This window comes from Vanessa atalanta, chromosome 12 (assembly GCF_905147765.1).
Source record: "Vanessa atalanta chromosome 12, ilVanAtal1.2, whole genome shotgun sequence".
NCBI classification, from domain to species: domain Eukaryota; kingdom Metazoa; phylum Arthropoda; class Insecta; order Lepidoptera; family Nymphalidae; genus Vanessa; species Vanessa atalanta.
In genome coordinates, this window is record NC_061882.1 from 6,297,716 (window position 1) to 6,317,239 (window position 19,524).

General features: G+C 31.0%; 3 protein-coding genes across 3 annotated transcripts; 2 read left to right on the forward strand and 1 right to left on the reverse strand.

Moving 5' to 3' along the window:
• Positions 1-1,372: 1,372 nt before the first annotated feature.
• Positions 1,373-2,470, reverse strand: LOC125067835. Its single transcript, XM_047676632.1, has 2 exons — positions 2,160-2,470; positions 1,373-1,598 (listed from the first exon to the last, which is right to left on the reverse strand). The coding sequence occupies exons 1-2, from the start codon at positions 2,457-2,459 to the stop codon at positions 1,449-1,451; spliced, it is 450 nt and encodes a 149-aa protein (XP_047532588.1). The 5' UTR covers positions 2,460-2,470; the 3' UTR covers positions 1,373-1,448.
• A 406-nt stretch (positions 2,471-2,876) lies between these two features.
• LOC125067661 (chromatin assembly factor 1 subunit A-like) lies at positions 2,877-8,558 on the forward strand. Its single transcript, XM_047676368.1, has 6 exons — positions 2,877-3,976; positions 4,953-5,193; positions 5,546-6,010; positions 6,220-6,398; positions 7,176-7,337; positions 7,763-8,558. Exons 1-6 carry the CDS (start codon positions 3,026-3,028, stop codon positions 8,222-8,224), a joined length of 2,460 nt encoding a protein of 819 aa, XP_047532324.1. The 5' UTR covers positions 2,877-3,025; the 3' UTR covers positions 8,225-8,558.
• Positions 8,559-9,683: 1,125 nt separating this feature from the next.
• Positions 9,684-17,676, forward strand: LOC125067806 (dual specificity mitogen-activated protein kinase kinase dSOR1). The gene is made up of 8 exons (XM_047676593.1): positions 9,684-9,988; positions 10,672-10,841; positions 11,151-11,426; positions 12,426-12,619; positions 13,509-13,673; positions 14,054-14,221; positions 14,889-15,044; positions 15,645-17,676. The coding sequence occupies exons 1-7, from the start codon at positions 9,870-9,872 to the stop codon at positions 15,006-15,008; spliced, it is 1,212 nt and encodes a 403-aa protein (XP_047532549.1). The 5' UTR covers positions 9,684-9,869; the 3' UTR covers positions 15,009-15,044; positions 15,645-17,676.
• Positions 17,677-19,524: the final 1,848 nt, after the last annotated feature.

Genomic DNA, 19,524 nt, shown 5'->3' on the forward strand with positions numbered 1-19,524 from the left:
AAAACTAAATATAGGCTAGCTTTACCCCAAAATGACTTGCATATTCAATTTGCTTTTAGGAGTTTAATTATGCTTTCTCAAGCCTGTAGCTAGTGTACCTACTGATAGTGTACTACCTACTGACACTGATAGTGTAGTAGTACCTACTGATTTACATATACTTAGGTATTTTTATATTTTGTTATTGATACTATGTATCGTACTAATATATCCAACAAAATTGCACTAAGTATTTAGACAAGAGTGGGACAGCGTCGTGGCGTTTAAAAAAAACATACTGACTGACGGGACCGTTGTGTTGATAATCAATAAAATTAATTGAATAAATCTCAAAGACAAGATTTCACATTCGTTTAAAACAATCTTCTAATCCCATACTACATAGATAATTTTATTTATAGTTAATTGCACAGACACTTGAATAAATAATATTAATAATAATGTTAAAGTTCCTAATTAAGTACAATAACAAAGACATTAATGTCTAGTTTTTGCCACATATCTACATGCCGTTTGAATATAACAGATAGATATCGAGATCCCCGATCGTGTCGGATTGCCGTCCAATCGGATTATGAAAGCGCACCCATATTTGCGCACACAGTTGAGTACTTAATTATTATCTCCAATGCAATTGATTATTTTCTGTTAAGAATGGCTATATTGGTATCGAAATGAGACTTACCGCTTTATAAGCGATCAAGCTACTTACATTGTTTAAAGTAATCGACTCAATGCGCGGTGTATTAGAATTTACTTTTATATACTTAATATTATGGAATACCTAGTATATTTTAGTTAATTTAATAATTTCTAAAACCAGAAAAAGTTCGTCTTGAATACTTATTCAAACTATTTTTGTTTTATTTGCTCAAAAGAAAACTACTAATAAAAAGTGCTTTTAACATCTTACTGAGATAAAAGTTTTAAATCCTAGCATATTCCAAAAAAAATATACAATATCAAATATAACAAATTTGGTTTTCAATAATAATAAATAGTTTTTTCGGTGTGTATTCAAAAACAGATAGGCAACATTATTAATCTACAAAAAATATTTACGTATCAGGGACAAAATTGTTAAATCATTAAACAGTTTCATTGTTTTATCCACGCAGTTATGTAAAGTGCTTTGGTTTATAGGCGCCCGCAAGTTATATACAAGTCATCCTTCGTGGAATGGCCATAAAACACCAGGCGATATTCAAACTCTCTTTACTCTATAGTTACCATAAAACACATACTTTATTAAAATTGAAATTGTTCAGATTACTTTGTAAAATAATATTTAGAGACCTCCACTGTTTGTTGTCCCAGGACCTTTTTATATTGAAGAAAAAAGCCCAAACACATAGATAATAAGTACTAAGAATTCAATTATTTTTTTTATTTGTCACTCAATTTTAAAGATAGCAAAATGTATCTGTAAATGTATTTACAGTTTTTAATTATTTTTGTTGTTGCTGTTGTTCAGGTGAAGGTGGGCAAGGCGAAGAACTTTGTTGAGGAGCACAAATCGGATCCGGGACATTTTCATAATAACAGTGACCATCCCACCACCATGCAGGGCCAGGTGTTGGAGCATAGTTAAAGCATATCTAGAAAAGAAATTACTTTTAAGAAATATTTTGATTTACTTTTCTTTAACTTACAAATACCTTAATACATGTATTTGAAAAAAACGATTGAAATAAATATGTAGTTAATAAATTACCAAAAGTTTATTTTATATAGTATTAGTATTTAGTGTTTACATCCTCAATGTCTTCTTTACATTACCGTTATCACTTTGAAAACTTCAATGAAATGTGTAAGAGATGTAAAAAAATATCTACAATTAATATATTTTCTTAACATTAATATAGAATCTTCAAGAAAAAATTAAGCAAAAACAAAACAGTACAAAAGTAACCTTGATCTACCAGGTGCTATTGCTAATACGTACAAATTAGTACGTGAGTATTATTTACATATTATATTATATTAGGTATATATTTTTGGTTATTTTTAGTTAACATTCTAAGAGACATCATAATGGTTAAGAGATTGTTATAACGTCTACAATTATAGCGTTTACTGTCCTAGAAAGTATTGACATTCACATTAAATAACCATAAAATTGTTTTTCTTGTTTATTTCTATCAAGAAACTTTACTTACGGCATCTGGAGGAATAACCGTAGAAGCTATTTTTTTAACTGGATCTTTCAAAATAGGGGGACCTTCCGCTACTGGTGCAACAACTGGTGGCAGAACTGAATTAAAAGCATTTCTTTTAAAGTAATATTTGTCAGAATATTTAAAATCTGGTCCCCTTGGAATCTCAGCTGGTGGAATAGTACGTGGAGCCAATAAAGGAGGAAAACGACCGTGTAGTGTATGTTTTCTTCCGAGTAAAAAGTTTCTTAGCTTTTGTAAGCCGTAAGATACATCTCTAAAATTGTATTTTTTCTTCGACATTGCTTTATTCAAACTTGTTATTTTTGAAATGTCAGATTCATTGTTTCTATGTTACATTAAAAATACTCAATGTGAGCTTTATTTTCAAATTAATTTAGAATTGAGATTTTTTTTATTACATATATAGTTTATCACTTATTTATAAATAAATTTAACAAGAACATTAAGTACTGCTAACTTGCTATATCCTTGTTATTTTAATGCTATTTATTTGATTTCTTTTGAATTGCTAAAGTAAGTAATCAGCTAATATACATAATTTATTATAAATCGGACAAATCATCTATGAATATTATTATTATTACTGCATAACTTCATCCGAACATAAGCCAAATTTTGAAAAAAATTTGAAGCTGTATGGTGCAATACGTTTGCTATTTCCAGAGGATAGAATTAAATAAAAATACATATAACTCCCGCGCTTTCATGACAGTTTGACAGTAAGTCAAAGTTTTAAGTAAAGGCGCATAATTTTGCAATGTGATTGTTTTCTTTAACATTTTAAGTGAAATTTAATCCAGTACAGTTTTATTTAGCTGTATATCTTTTAATTTTAATATTTAAATATGAAAACTCAAAAATCTTCAGACAACGAAGAAGTGACTCCTACGAAAAAAGTTCTAAAACAAGCTCGTTTACCGTTTATGATAATAAGTGATGTATCACCAAAATCTGTTGCTACTCAATCCCGAAAGCGTAAACTTTCTGTTCCTGAACCTGAGCCTGTTACAAAAGTTGGCAAGATCAGTAAAGAAGACGATTCGGCTCAAGAATTAGTGGTAATTAGTGATGATGATAGCAAAGAACATCCTCAGGCTACAAAATCAGATAAACAATTAAATCCCTACGTAAAATTAGTAGATACTGCCTGGAAGAAAAAGGCGCAAAAGGCGAAGAATGTTAAAAAGAAAAAAACTTACACAAAAAAATCGAAAAAAATAGCCAATACCTCTGCAGAAAATGATGAAAATACTTCTGAGCCCTCTAATGAAAATGGTGACAGTAAAAATGATAAGGTTGAAGAAATGGAAGTTAGTGAATCAGAAGAAATACACCAAGAAGTTGAAGAAATAAACGACGAAGCCACCAAAAATGATGATGACAACGAACCTCCGAGTCCAGAAATGGAATGTGAAAAAGATAATATCCTTACTGTGGAAGATTCATGTTCAGAAGATATTAAAAGTCAAAATGTGGAAAATAATTCTAATGATAAAGATTGTTCTTCTAGCAAAGATGAAGATAATTTGCATGCTAACACAGAAAAGAATGATGAAACTTCAGAGCCAGAAACAAATATAAAAGAATTAAACAATTCAAGTACAGTAACTCCAAAGAGAAGTCAAAGAAACCAATCTAAAGCTGAAGACAAAAACAGCTCTATTATAAGTAACTGTGATGAATCATTCAGCTCAAATCCATCAACACCTAGACGCTCAACAAGACAAGTATCTCTCACAAATAGCCAAGGCGATATATCCTTGAATGAATCAAATTCAAAGATAACTCCAAAACAAGTGAGTAATTTATTTCAATATAAATTTCTCTAAACCTATTTATAGATGTTATTTAGTGCATGGTTAGTTAAATAATGCAATATCTTCTGTGTATTAATAGGTGACGGAAAGAGTCAAATCAGTGCTTAACAAAGCATCTATTAAATTAGGATTATAAGTCTGTAATTTTATTTACCTCAAATGTAACTTTATCTTATAAAATAATTAATAACTAAAGTAAATTAATGAGTGTTTGAGGCTTTCACATGATAATATATATATTTTTTATTATATAGGTTGACTGACAGGTAAATGAACCAACTTATAGTGGTTAACATTGACCATAGACATAAGAGGTGTAAGAAATATTAAACATTCCTTACATTGCCAATGCTCCACCAACCTTGGGAACTGAGATGCTATGTCTCTTGTGTCTGTAGTTATGCTGGCTACCGTACTGTTGTTATTCACATTTGAAACGATTTTCATTTTCAGACAATTTTCATTATTAAATAAGCATTGTCACTCAGAGTGATGATACACCCAAATCTGATAAGGAATTTGTACTTTATGATGTTAAATAAATTTTATTATTACATGAACCCTGAAAGCATTACACGCCATCTTTGGACAATTGGGTTAAATTATTAGTTTATGATTATAAAAAAGATTTACACCACCTTTTATTATTGAAATTATTTCTATAAAATTCTTTCATACATTGTTTGGCTTGTATGTTATTGACACATCAATCATTGATAAAAACAAAAACGATATAGTGTACATGGCAAGGCTCATATGGAATAAAAAAATAATAATACATGATGGTTAAAATTAAAAGTAATCTTTAATAGTTATGATTAAAACATCAAATACCTTAACACAAATATTGTTACATGTTTGTAAATAATCTATTCTTAAGATACTTATCAAGATAAAGTCCATAAATATTCCTAAATCAAGTAAATATTATAATACTCAAACAAAAATATTGCAGCTCCAAAAGAAATTAGAATCAGCTAAGAAAAAGGAAGAAAGAGAAAAAGAAAAAACAGAACGGGAAAAAAAGAAACAGCAAGAGAAAGATGAGAGAGCAAGACAGAGACAAGAAAAGGAAGAGCAGAAGAAGAGGGAGAGAGAAGAGAAAGAGGAGGCTAAGAAAAAAGAAAAGGAGGAAAAAGAGGAACAAAAAAGGAAGGAAAGAGAAGAAAAAGAAAAACAAAAGGAGTTGGAGAAAAGTGAGTTGCTTTTGTTGTTTTTAATATTTGGTTTGAAACTTGTTTATGAAATGCACTATTTATTTAAATAAAGCTTAGTCAAACTAATTGAAATGACTAAAATATATTAATTATTAAATTGATTATAGATCTATATGCTTACTCTGGTCTGGTCATGTCACGCACATTAAGACAACTTGTAAGCACGAGCGTCGCTCACTTATAGTAATGCGCGCCTACAGTAATTTAAGCTTTTTCATGATTGAATAGACCTAAATTTTAATGTAAACGCGTAAAACCGTATGCGCATTATGTTTAACCTGGACATGCTAAACAATCACTGTATGTTATGGAATTTTGTTTTTACTATCAGAAATGAGAGAAGAAAAAGAAGAACAAAAGCGAAAAGAGAAGGAAGAAAAAGAAGAACAAAAAAAGAAAGAAAAAGAGGCTAGAGAAGAAGAGAAGCGGAAAAAACAAGAAGCTCTGGAACAAGAAAAATTAGAACAAGAGCAGAAGAAAAAGAAAGCAGCAGAAGCATTTGTTAGCTTTTTTGTGCCAAAACAAAAGGGCGAAAGGGAACAAGTGACCCTTGGAACAATAAGTAACAAAGATATTTTGTCTAGTTTCACAATAAAGTCTGATATGCGTTTAGCACCAACAACAAGAGTAACTCTTGATGAAGAGAGCAGAAAAGTTTTTGATAACTACTTAGAAGAGCAAAATGTTCCAGAGAGTTCATTATATATTAAAAGTTTGAAAGGATCCCATAAGCCACAGTGTAATGGAAAGACTTGGCCTTTGAGTGATAGAGATGATGATGATGTCATGATAGTTGGTAAGTGATAGAAGTTATGAAGTTGAACTAAATTATCTAAATATTTTAAATATAAGATAACCTTCAAGTAAAGTTATAAATATTTTAAAGACCTATGACTTACTCAGCTAAGCTTGAGTAAGCCATAATAAAACTATACTGCATAGTTAAAAAATATATTTTAAGTTGAAATAAATATACAGATTATAATAATATTTTATTTATTACAGAAGATGAACTTCTACCAGTAGATGGGGCTGGTGAAACTATAGCTTGTGACATAGTGAAGCGTGAAAAACTGCGTCCTAAATTGTTTGCATTCCACGAGAACAGGCGCCCGCCTTATTGGGGCACATGGAGGAAAAAAAGCAAATTTATTAATCCAAGAAAACCATTTAAAACTGATGAGGTATATATATTTTTAAGTTATTGTTACAGTTTCTCTTATTTACCTCTTTTTCTGAGTAACACAAAAACATTTCATTAGTTTTTTTGTTTCAAAATCTTTCCAACAACTGAGTTGTCATTTATTATTTATGTAGAAATAAACTACATAAATCATAAAAGACAACTTTTGATTGAAAAAGTTACACCACCAACTTATCACTAAGCACTTAAAATAGATATCTGTGGGTAACATTCATATTGATACGTCTTTAAAGGTCTAAACAACATTAAATGTTAAATATATTAACATGAATAATGTGTAGTTCATGCCTTTAGTATATATTTTATAAGGATGCCTGATTTCAATTCAGGCAAGCTGTATGACAATAGAGCCGAGATGGCCCAGTGGCTAGAACGCACCAATGGTTTCAGGTTCAAACCCAGGCAGGCACCACTGAAATTTCATGTGCTTAATTTGTGTTTATAATTCATCTTGTGCTCGGTGGTGAAGGAAAACATCGTGAGGAAACCTGCATGTGTCTAATTTCAACGAAATTCTGCCACATGTGTATTCCGCCAACCCGCATTGGAGCAGCGTGGTGAAATATGCTCCAAACCTTCTCCTCAAAGGGTGAGGAGGCCTTTATCCCAGCAGTGGGACATTTATGGGCTGATAATGAGTAATGAGTATGGCAATACAAATTTTAAGATTATTTATATTAGGAATTTATATCCACTGTTTTTTTCTTTTTAAATTAAAAGCTACAGAGTTTATCATTGTTATGTTATTCTATTCCAGAAGCTTTTAGACTATGAAGTCGACAGTGATGAAGAGTGGGAAGAGGAGCAGGAGGGTGAGAGCATAGATGGAAGTGCAGCTGGAAGTGATGATGAACAAGACGCAGATGAATATGAAGTTGACAATGAGGTGTTTGTACCTCATGGTTACTTAAGTGATGAGGTTAGTTTGAAAAATAGTAACTCCAATACTTAATATTTTATTTATTTTCTTCATATAGTATTCGTTGGTCTGTTGATGTGATTTCCAATGACACATTATCAATGGATATTGATTTTCTCTGCTGCACATTTGACATCCTTTTTGTTACTTCTATAAAGTAAATTGTAAGTAAAAAGTCAATGATCCAAATTCAATATTCATGAAACACTATCACTAAAATTGCAATGTTTATTTTCCAATGCACAAATTATATTTAATTATGCTATAAAAACAGATATATAAAAAAGGTGAACCTTAATATGCAACATTTTTTATTTTAAAGATATGGTTTCATTTCATTTTTGTTAGTTAAGTTAGGCTTGGTGTCGTAGCTTGCACTCCAGTAATTCTATGTAATTGTTATTAATAATGAACAAAAATTACAGGAGGCTACTATGGATGAAGATGATGTACTCTCCCTTTCGCCTGAAACACAAAAAGCGAGACTGAAACATTTAGAAGATGAATTTGAGTTTGAAATGAAGAAACCAATGGAAAAATTAAAACCGAGATTATATGGCTTGCTATGGGAGACAGCTGATGGTAGCAGGCCAGAAAATTGTGCAGATGCATTATGGAATTATTTTGGTAAATTGTCTATGATAATGAATGATCCAACCCCGTTTTTGCAACCATCAAATGAATCTGAAGATACAGATAAGAAAAAAGCTAAAAAGAAAAAGACAACTGATGGAGATCAAAAAAGTCCTAAAAATGAGAAAAAGAAGAAATCGAAAATAGAGGACAAGGAAATCAAAAAGCCTAAAATTGACACTAAAAAAACAACTCAGGATAATAAGAAAAATCAACCGGGCATTAACACATTTTTAACTAAAATAAAAACTTGATCAATTGTGAGCTATTTTAATTTTATCAAATTTTGGTTACATTTATCCATTTATAATATTATATTTAAGGAAATGACTTGACTATAGTATTCATTGTAAGTTTAAGGTTTTATATTAAATATGCTTATAATTCTAGTGTTTTATATGCAACAGGTTGATATTTGTTGCAAAAAAAAAAATCATAAAAAACTTCATAATTTATGTTCTATTCTTGTTTTACAGTTCCTAGGTCTTTAATAAGATCTTTATTCAATTTAATAATTGTTTTATATAACGAAATAAATATTATTTGTTTTATATTCTATTTAATGATTCTCACTGTACTATTGACTAGACTGGTTACAAGTATATTTTAATATCATCATACTTATAGAATGTGTAAATATAGATATGGAATTAATTTAGATTATTTTAGTTAAATATATATATATTAAAATTACATGTGAATAAGCTGTTTTATTGTGTATGCATAGAACATTCATAATAATAAAATGTTTAATTTTAGTCTTACTGAAAACCTTAACCAAGATAAAATAGATTTAATATTATAACACATTAATCATGACACGGTTTTTGTTTATGATTTAATTAGGTGAACGGTCTAATGGGTCTCCTGGAAGTAGTGCATAGACCATTTCTTACATCGCCAATGGGCCACCAACATTAGGAACTGAGATGACACTTGAGCCTGTAGTTACATTGACTCACAAACCCTTCAAACCAGAACTCAATAATACAAACTATTGCTGCTTGATCGTAGAATATATTATAATGAGTGGGTGGAAGTGGCTAGTTAGGCTTGCACAAACCCCTATTATCAAGTGTAATACGGAGCATCCTTTGCTTTTAGTGTAGGTACGTGACAATTTATACCTTTATTTTAGTAAATTGTGTTATCTTTTAACTTACTAAGAATCATGATAGGTAAAGCAAGTGCCCAATTTTTATTGAATTTTTTTAGCTTTATTTTAGTTATTTTGCAAATCAGTAAAATGTTTTATACCACTAAGAAAGGGCATACTTATTTTATTTGGGCTAATAAGAAACAAAAAAATAATATCAAAAAATTATATCGGTCCAATCATGTAAAGAGCTTATTTCAATACATTTTTTTAAAATATTATTTTTTATGTAGTTCTAACAGTGTTTTAAATATATTTTAAATTTTTTTGTGTAGACATCATATTTAAACCCTCTACGTCATAATAACAACATTCAACAACTAAGTCAACTAGCATCGGATATAACGTTCAGAGATCGCTTGCAATAACTTACGACAATAATTACCATTCTACATAATTTTGTGTTCAAAGTGTACTGTGACCCTTAAAACCAAAAGGGGATATCTTTGGTCTCGTTCATATTCATAAGATTAAACACTCAATATATACATTGAACGAGCGAATGAAATGATAAGAACAACTGACACTGACGTTTAAAATGTAAACGTCAAACACGATTCGCACGATTATCCGAGCGAACAAAAACCGTCTTTGACGAATTTACATTGCATTGGGTGTTAAGTCGAGTTAATGTCTTATTTTACATTTTTTATTGTGTAAAGTAAATCATTAAGCGCCGAGTTTTTATAGTGTGTAAGAAATAAGTTAGCCGCTTAAATGCCTTGATAGAACGGTATTTAAAAATGAACAAAATGTCGAAGAATAAATTAAATCTGACCCTCCCACCGGGGTCTATAGACACAGCTCCTGCTATAACACCATCTAATATGACCCCTCAACTTAAATCCGCAACTGCTTCGGAGTAAGTAAATTCCGTCATTTCATACGTTAGTTAATCTTATTTTTTATTTATTTTTTTAAATATTTTCTTATTATTGAATATTTTATAAATATCCAGACACATATAATTAGTAACGAATTCTTATTTTTTTTATCAGTGAATAATGTAAGACTTTAAAATGCCTTTAAAGTTAAACAGGTTTCATATCAGTACTTGAATGATAAAACTATACAGGATGTTACTTCTTTATCAAACTTAATTCTTTCTTTTATAATTCTTTTAAAAATATATACTCAATCTTTATGTATTATTTTATTGCTGCATATGTTGTTCCTACCTACATATGTAGGTAGGAACAACATATGCATGCTAGGCCTACCTGGGCATATCCTATATACCATTTTATTGCTATGTCCTGGATAGAAAGATTAGTCAATCAAGAAATACTACAATCATAAACATTCCTAGGGATAGATGCTACCCCTTTTTAGAGGATAGGAAAAGGTTATATAGTTACAATACTATTTAAATGTTTTTCTTGGGAATAGTGGAGTATAATATACAAAATAAGTTTATTTTGTATATTATGAGTAATTTGTATTGTACATTATAATATGTGAAGATGTAAATTTTTTTACCTATCAAAAATTTTTCATAATAATATTTTGTTGTTTTTAACAATAGATAATCAATTTTGTATTTAGGCGGCAGGGATTAGCAGGAAAGTCAAAAACAAGTATTGAAGCCTTGACTGAGAGGTTAGAGCAAATTGAAATGGACGACACACAACGACGCAGGATAGAGGTATTTCTCTGTCAGAAAGAGAAGATTGGAGAACTGAGCGATGATGACTTTGAAAAGTTAGGAGAATTAGGTACCACAATAACTATTATGCTACCATACTATTTATATTTATTATCTATCTTAATACATAATTAATAATCAATATATATTTTATATGTTATGTATGTAGGTATTTCTGTGTACAATTGTAGCAGATTTTCAGATACTGAAAGCAAGTGTAATACTCGTAAATTGAATGATTTTGACTTTTTATTTGATAGTTATATCATTAAGATAAAGGTTACATACTAAAATTCTATTTGAATTTTATTGAGATAAACATAAGATACTGAACTGATTGGTATCCATACTTTTTAAAATACATGTAAACATTTTATAGGTCAAGGAAATGGTGGGGTTGTAATGAAAGTTCGTCACAAGTCCACTGGTCTCATTATGGCAAGAAAACTAATACATTTGGAAGTAAAACCAGCAATAAAGAAACAGATAATCAGAGAACTAAAGGTGCTTCACGAGTGTAATTTTGCTCATATAGTGGGATTCTATGGGGCTTTTTATAGTGATGGAGAAATATCAATCTGTATGGAGTACATGGACGGAGGATCACTGGATTTGATATTGAAAAAGGCTGGAAGGATTCCTGAGTCAATTTTAGGTAGGTTATTTAATGGAATTATAATATTTTTACCATATATACCTTATTTAGGATTAGAATAATTGTAAAAGTACCTAATTTACAAAAATATAATAAAATCACCATATTAAAATAATTCTTCAACTTGATTTTACAATCTCAAGAAGTTTGATTTACTTGAAATTTTTTCCACATATTAATATCTGATGACAATACAATAATTTTGTCCTAGTACCTTAGTCAGGATACCAAGAATAAAAATTAAAAATTATTGTATCACAAGTTGCCTACATATGATGCTAAACTATTTTTAGGAATCACTTTCGACTCATAACTTTAGTGGAATCGTCATTTATAGTCCCAGGGAGACTCATCGCTACAGCATACGCGTATACTTTTGTTATTTTCATAGTATTATATTGAAACTGTTTTCATTCTGCTAAAGAAGAGCAATCCGATCTATTTATAAACTACAAGTTCGAGACTCTCTTGGGCATGTTTTTCATAAATTCCACAGTTATTATTAACTTGGTCCATTATTAAATTTAAATCTCATATAAACAATGCAATGCATACAAATGCACAGAACATTATATTAAAGATAAAATCTCGTGATCTTAGTAATTGCTTAATTTCAGGTAGGATGTACATAAATTTATTCTGTAATTAAAATGAATTGAAATTAATTATTTACTGAATTTCTTGCCAGTTCTTTTCGGTAGAATCTACTTTCTGAACCGGAGGTGACTTTACATTAAAATCGATACTGTTACATGATCCAAAAGTACTTTTACGAGCCTAATTCAATAAAGAATATTTTGATTTTATTAGTTCCTACTTGATTATCTTGCAGATAACTTCAAAAAGCACCAAAGCTTTGTGAACTCTGTACTTAGAATAACGATTTAGGGATCACAGGGGTTACAAGTATTAGAGTAGGTTTTGAAAACATTTTTCACTAAATCAATAATGGTAATAATTATACAGTAACGCACTATAAATAATTTATTAATTTTACAGGAACAATAACATCTGCAGTCCTTAAAGGGTTAAGCTATTTGCGTGATAAGCATGCCATCATGCATCGTGATGTGAAACCGTCCAACATACTCGTGAATAGTAATGGAGAAATAAAGATTTGTGATTTCGGTGTCTCCGGACAGCTCATCGACTCCATGGCCAATTCGTTTGTTGGCACCAGGAGTTATATGTCGGTATGTTTTAACAAACTATGTTTACCATGTAATATTAATATATATTTATCAACAATTTCAATTTTTATTATGAGGTTAGGAGTTCGTCGTCAAGTGCTTCCAGCTTGCTTTATAACCAATTTCATTTTTCATTTCATTTCAAAACTGGCTCAAGGGTTTGGCCGCGAAAGCGCAACAGATAGATAGTTACTTTTGCATGTATAAATACAAACTGTATAGATACCCATGTTTTGGAAATATTTCGTTTAATTTTTTTAAAGCTGACATTAGTGTTGTTTGGACTTCACCAAATGACTTTCTTGTCTGACATGTACATGACACGTATAATTAGTCGATGTTACATCAATACAACATTCAATTTCAAATAATGCCGTATATTAACGAATCTAAGTCAAAGCGGTTATGTTAATTCAATTATTTGTCTATTATAGACTATAGTATATCATTGAATTTACCCTGCACACGATTATATAGATCAAACTCGACTCGCAGGCGAAGTCGTGAACGGCAGCTATTATTAAGCTAACTATTTAAGCTTACTTGGTGGTAGGGCTTTGTGCAAACCCGTCTGTGTAGGTACCACCCACTCATCAGATATTCTACCGCCAAATAACAGTACTCTGTATTGATGTGTTCCGGTTAGAAGGGTGAGTGAGCCAGTGTAACTACAGGCACAAGGGACGTAACATGTTAGGTCCCAAGGTTGGAGGTGCATTGGTGATGTAAGGCATGGTTAATATTTCTTACAGCGCCTTTGTCTATGGGCGGTGGTGACCACTTACCAATGCCATAAAAAAATAATTAAAAAGAGCTTTGGTTTAAAATCGTTTGCATGTTCTACTCACTGAGCTAGCTCGTTAAATGAAATACGATACGATGTATTTTTCAGCCTGAACGTCTCCAAGGTACTCACTACTCGGTGCAGTCAGACATCTGGTCGCTCGGACTGTCTTTGGTGGAGATGGCGATCGGAATGTACCCGATACCACCCCCCGACTCAAAGACCCTGGCTGCCATGTTCGGTGGACAGAATGAAGACCATTCGCCTGGTCAAGTGAGTTCTAATTTCGTAGTCAAATAATATATTTTTTTGTCGATTTACGCCGATTTTTTTTATACCCAATAATATCGCGATCAGATCACCAAAATGCATCCTGAGGTTTTTTCATTTAGTATATAAAATAAAAATTTCTATCGATATGTGACATGGGTATATGTTATGTGTACCTGATGTATTGATTTATTTTGCATCTGCAATAATTGAACTGTAGACTTCTAGCAACTGATTTTATTATAAGAAAGAGAAGTTTCTTTGAATCAGCACTCATTCCAGTTAAGCTGCGATACAATAAAAAAAAAAAAACTACAAAAACAAAAAAATAGAAAACCAATATAAGTGTTAAATAAATAGAATTATAAAGAATATTTTTCTAGGCTCCAAATTCACCACGCCCAATGGCAATTTTCGAACTACTCGACTATATAGTTAACGAACCGCCTCCCGAATTGCCTCCCGGCCTCTTCTCTGATGTTTTCAAAGATTTCGTGGACCGCTGCCTTAAGAAGAACCCGGATGAAAGAGCCGATCTTAAGACACTTATGGTAAGACTTTTCATAATAATGATAGCTAATATAGAGAATATATACAATAACCAGCTGACCACACTGTTAAAATTTATAAAATTTTAAAACAAAACAAAAGTTCACGCCTTTTACATCTTATGCAAAGTTCCTTAAAAAAATTTGAATATTCAAAAACATTATTTAAGTTAGCGAAAAGTTAAATTATAATAAGTTTAATATTACTTAAGAAATGATTGAACATTCAAAGTTCCACCCCTTAAATTGATGATTTCCGTGATAAAAACTAGTATATCTCTGGGGCCCAAACTATTTCCATAACAAATTTATCCTAAATCGTTTCAGTGGTTTTATTGCGAAGAGATAACATACAGAGTTAATTTCTCATTTATAATATTAGTAGGATTAGAAGTGACAAAGAATCACGAACAAAAAATAAATTTAGTGATAACAGCTGGAGTGGAAGGAGAAACAGAATCGTTTGCGATTTGAGTCGAGGCTAGGTCTAGATGCGCAGAGTCAAAATTAAAATATACAGTTAATGGCATAAATACTCTGTAATATTCCAAATAAATGATTAGGACTTAAATTGTATATTCTAACAGTTTAACGGTTCGTGCGGTCGTTTTAATTTTAATTAAGAAAATAAAGATAGATAGTTTTAACTTTGTACGGCTGTTGTTTTCAGAATCACGAGTGGATCCGCCAGGCAGACGCGGAGAAGGCTGACATAGCAGGCTGGGTGTGCAAGACCATGGACCTCATGCCCTCAACGCCCAACTCCAATGTGTCTCCTTTTTCTTCATAAGCTGCAAGAAGTGCATACTTTCATCAGCGAAAAAGGGTGAACTATCTCAGATTATCTATTGAAATCAGAGGTGTATCTCATATCAAACCTTAGTTTTGGTGGTTTAAGAGCTGACTAAGAGTTCTTTCGTATGACACCGGGACCGGTAGCAGGTGTTATTACTGGCGCCCTTATTTTATGGTACACAGTAGACGTACTACGGCATCGCTGGTGATTTTCATTGGGACGATAGGACCGAAGGAATGAACATACCTTTGAGCTCATAACTATTCCATATTAAAACAGTACATAAAGACATTTTATTTCTAACTTTCAAGCTGCCTTCCACTGAGGAATGCAATATCATAATATTTTGGGTAAAGTATTTATAAATAATGCCTTAGTGTGGACCAAGAGATATTTTTCGGATCAATATTATTTACTAACTAAGTGCAATTCTTGAAAGGGTTGACAAGGGGATTTGATGAGCTTGGAGAAATCAGCTCAAGATGACTTTTTTTTGCATATAGTTTACATATATAAACTATATCGCGTATCATATGATACGCGATATAGTTTATATATGTAAACTAGCCGAAGTAACTCTATGTATATACATAGAGTTACTTCGGCTTAATATAAATTTCTCAATTGCAGGTCAAAACATTTCCCAAGACAGAGCAGGCGAGACAATCAGTGAGGACGCTGGCGCAGAGGAATAGCGCGAGACCACGTGACCGGAACAGTATGTCAACTCTAGCCATTACCCACCTTACCCGACACCGTAGAGACGTGACTACACCGAATCGAGATGATTTCTTATATGTGTTATACTTTCCATTCGTATGACTTCGACTTTGGTAGGGTTATCTCGAAGATTTCGTGGTACCTCTGCCAAAGATTGACGTTTTCTATATATGTATGATGAAAATTTTGTGTGAAAATTGAATATGTGTTTACAAATCGTGTCATTTTGTTTCGAATGACCATTCGTTGTATGTATTATGACTATATAAGTTATGTATAATTTTGATGAAGTAGCCGTATATATTTTTGTTCGCGTCTCTATTATCGTGATTCCTATAGAAAATCAATAATTACCCATTGGAAAAATTGCGATTAAACTTTAAAAGTGAAAATACAGTTTTAGCTGTTGGCTATTTAAGGTGTTTTGTAGTTATACAGAGATTACACAGGGTTCCATTTGTAATCTATAGGCACATTGACGCATCTCGACGTTTCCGTATCATATACGAGATATATGGTATCACGAAACATCATTACGATGTGTGTGACAGTGTCTGAGATAGGTGTGACAAAACATAGTGCATTCGGGGATGAACTAATCGAGGGGTTTTGAAAAGTACTAATCGATTAATGGTCAAGTAGAGTTGATTTCACTAGTCGCAAGTCGAAAAAAAATGTTAGTAGTGTTTTGACATATTTTTCTTTGCTGAAAGTGCGTAATTCATGTCAGCTGATACTTGTTATTTAAATAGTTTAAAGATGCCATCCGCATCAGAGCGCTGGAATACTCAAATGGCTGCGTTCACGCCCAGGCATGGGAGCGTTCCAAGGCTCGACAAAAAAAATATATCATCTAGTAACCTGTAAAATAGAAAACATTTTTAGAATACACGAAAAAAAAATTAATAAAAAACAAAAAATAAAATTTGTAGATATCGGTTTTTATTCTATATTTGACGTGATGCACTTATCCGTTTGGTTTGTTTTTGTTATTCGCTTTGTTTTAGTGAACCCGCCTTTTACCTTACAGCACTTAGATTAGGCATACGCTACAGCATAGATGGCGCTGAACGGAATTTATAGGAATACGTTCTTCATAATCCTATCTATTTTGTGAAATCTTAGCGCTTCCATACCATTGTCGTGGTTTATGATATTGATAATGCACCTTATCCCCGCACGTTTAGGACGTTTTTCGCTTGGTGGTCGCTATTTTTTGCCCGGTCTTCCTGTTTAGAGCATTTGTAGTTTTCTTGTGATAATTTACGTATATGCATGCTAGTTTGTGAAGTGTTTTGGCTTTTCACTAAGCATTTAATTATTTTGACGCTACAACTGATAATTTGTAAGTTTTAAGTAATTAGTTTTATTTTATTGACTATGTATGAGGTATGATTTACGTTTATTATACAATATTTGGGGAACTATTTATTGATCATTTTGGTTAGCATCGTTCAATACATTTTTATATATATGTATATATATCAGCTCGAGCTCAGCTCTTTTTTTAATTTCTTTTAATCAATAATGTGTTGAAAACTATTAGAAAGTTTTAATGATTTTATTATTATTAATAATTACACAAGTTGTGTATGAACTTAATGTATATTATGATCACAAAAAATGTTTGTATAATTTTAACATTTTCGGCCTTTGTTTGTTCACTTAGGTTATATTTTTAATTAATAAAGGTATAAGTACTATAAAATCGCTTTTGTAACGCATTTATAAACATTATAAGCGAAATAGTAAATGTTTCGATAATAGTCAGAAATAATGTTAATTATTTAATAAAAGGTTCTTATGGTAATGAATTTTCTAGAAAATTCTATTTTAATGTGATGTAACGTATGTTATCGAAATTGTAACTTATATTTTCATAAATATTTAGGTTAATATTCAGAAGACTTTAAATACCATTTGGTAATAGATGATTTAAATAATTGATATTGTTTTAGGAGTGTATAGTTTTTTTTTTTATAAGTAGTAATTTGTTTTGAATATAAATTTATGACGTTGTTTATGCGAGCCGTGTATTATTTTGATATTTTCATATAAAATATATACATATATATATATATATATATATTTGACACGGTGTTAGGCTTAAATAATATTTAACGTGTGTATTGTGCTATTCATAGACACCAAAGTTATAAAAGACGAGATACAAATTCACTTGACTGCTTTGAAAATAATTCGCATAAAAGTTATTATCGATTTTCCTAAATGACATAACTAACTACATAGTTTTAAATGAAATGTTAATTTGACATTTGTTATATTTTGTACACGTTCATATGACTATACTTGCTCCATTAAAATAGGAAAAAAACGTTATCAATTATTGAACCTATCTCTGATACTAAAATGACTCTACTTGTCTACTAGACTACTTGTCCTAAGTCTTAAAATTAATAAAATTTCTTATCTTTACTCTATATGAATATAGAATGCTTACTAATATTACGGTTATTTTCTTGACAACGCTTGGCAAATATTACATTCTGTAATGGAAACAAGCATGTTGTCAGTTTTTTGAATTCCAGCCAATTGATTTTAATATCAAACACCAACGATTCTTAAAATATTTTAAAAATAGAACATATTTTATTTTTATTTATATAGTCAATTTACAACTTATTCATGTAATGTTATAATTAACCTTTTATTATTTTGATCACGTTCATGGCCTAGCTTATGCTATACAAGAAATACTATTATAAATTATTGTACTGCGAAATGTTCTAGTTTTTCTATTAAAATTGTATAAGATCATCAGAACTATCTTATATCATTGGTCGTCGATTCTTGTTAAATTTATGAAGACGTTTTAAAATTTGATCTTTATATTCGAAATTTGAACTGTATTATTTTTAATTAGCTTCTTTATTAGGTTAGTTCTGTATAAATAAATGTTAATCGAAAAGAAAAAAAAGTTTTTATTTTTTTCCCTATCATATGAATAACTTTAAAGGATATATATATTTTATATCCCATTACACCTAATGAAGCTTTGGATATTATAATTTATTGTGTATCATGTAAATATTTTGTTAATAAGTATAAATAAATGAAGTTTATTTTGGTCCAAATGCCAACGTCATAGGTCATTGTCACATTTTCACAATAATCCAGTTGACGTATCTATGTGACTTTGTATACGTTTTATTGTCTGGCTCCAATACACCGGCATTGCAGTCGTCCTCTGTCATGTGTTAATCTGGAAAATTATTAATCTTAATTTTAAATGATTCGTTATCGACGATGTGATCACAGTAATAACTTCGTGGCTACTTTAACTGTGTAGAATATTATAATCTTTGGGCCATCAAGACATAGATTTTTTTTTTATTGTGTAGTATGCCACTTGGCCGAGGTTCGTCTAATAGAAAGTGACAACTAATTCCCATGGACATCTGAAACAGCTTCCAGGTGCTTAGCGGGCCTTTATAATATGAGAACGCTCTTTTCTAGAAGGTTTGTCGTATCAGTTCGATACCGCTAGCGAAAGTATGCCTGTCCATTTTTTACAGATTATTCTTAGGAGAATGTGCATAGGAGTTATATAACCTGCCTAATACTTTTTTTACCTTTCTTTCACCGGATAACTAAACGCTGCCGACCTACCGAGCCGAGAGTACCTATCTATAATCAGGTGTGATTGTGGTCGAGTCGTAGTAATGCATTAATTTTCATTAAAAAACGTATTAATTTAAATACCATTTAGACATGTCGTTTTCGACGTTAAATTTGAATCATATCCAAACCGTACAGTAAGTTGTGCTAA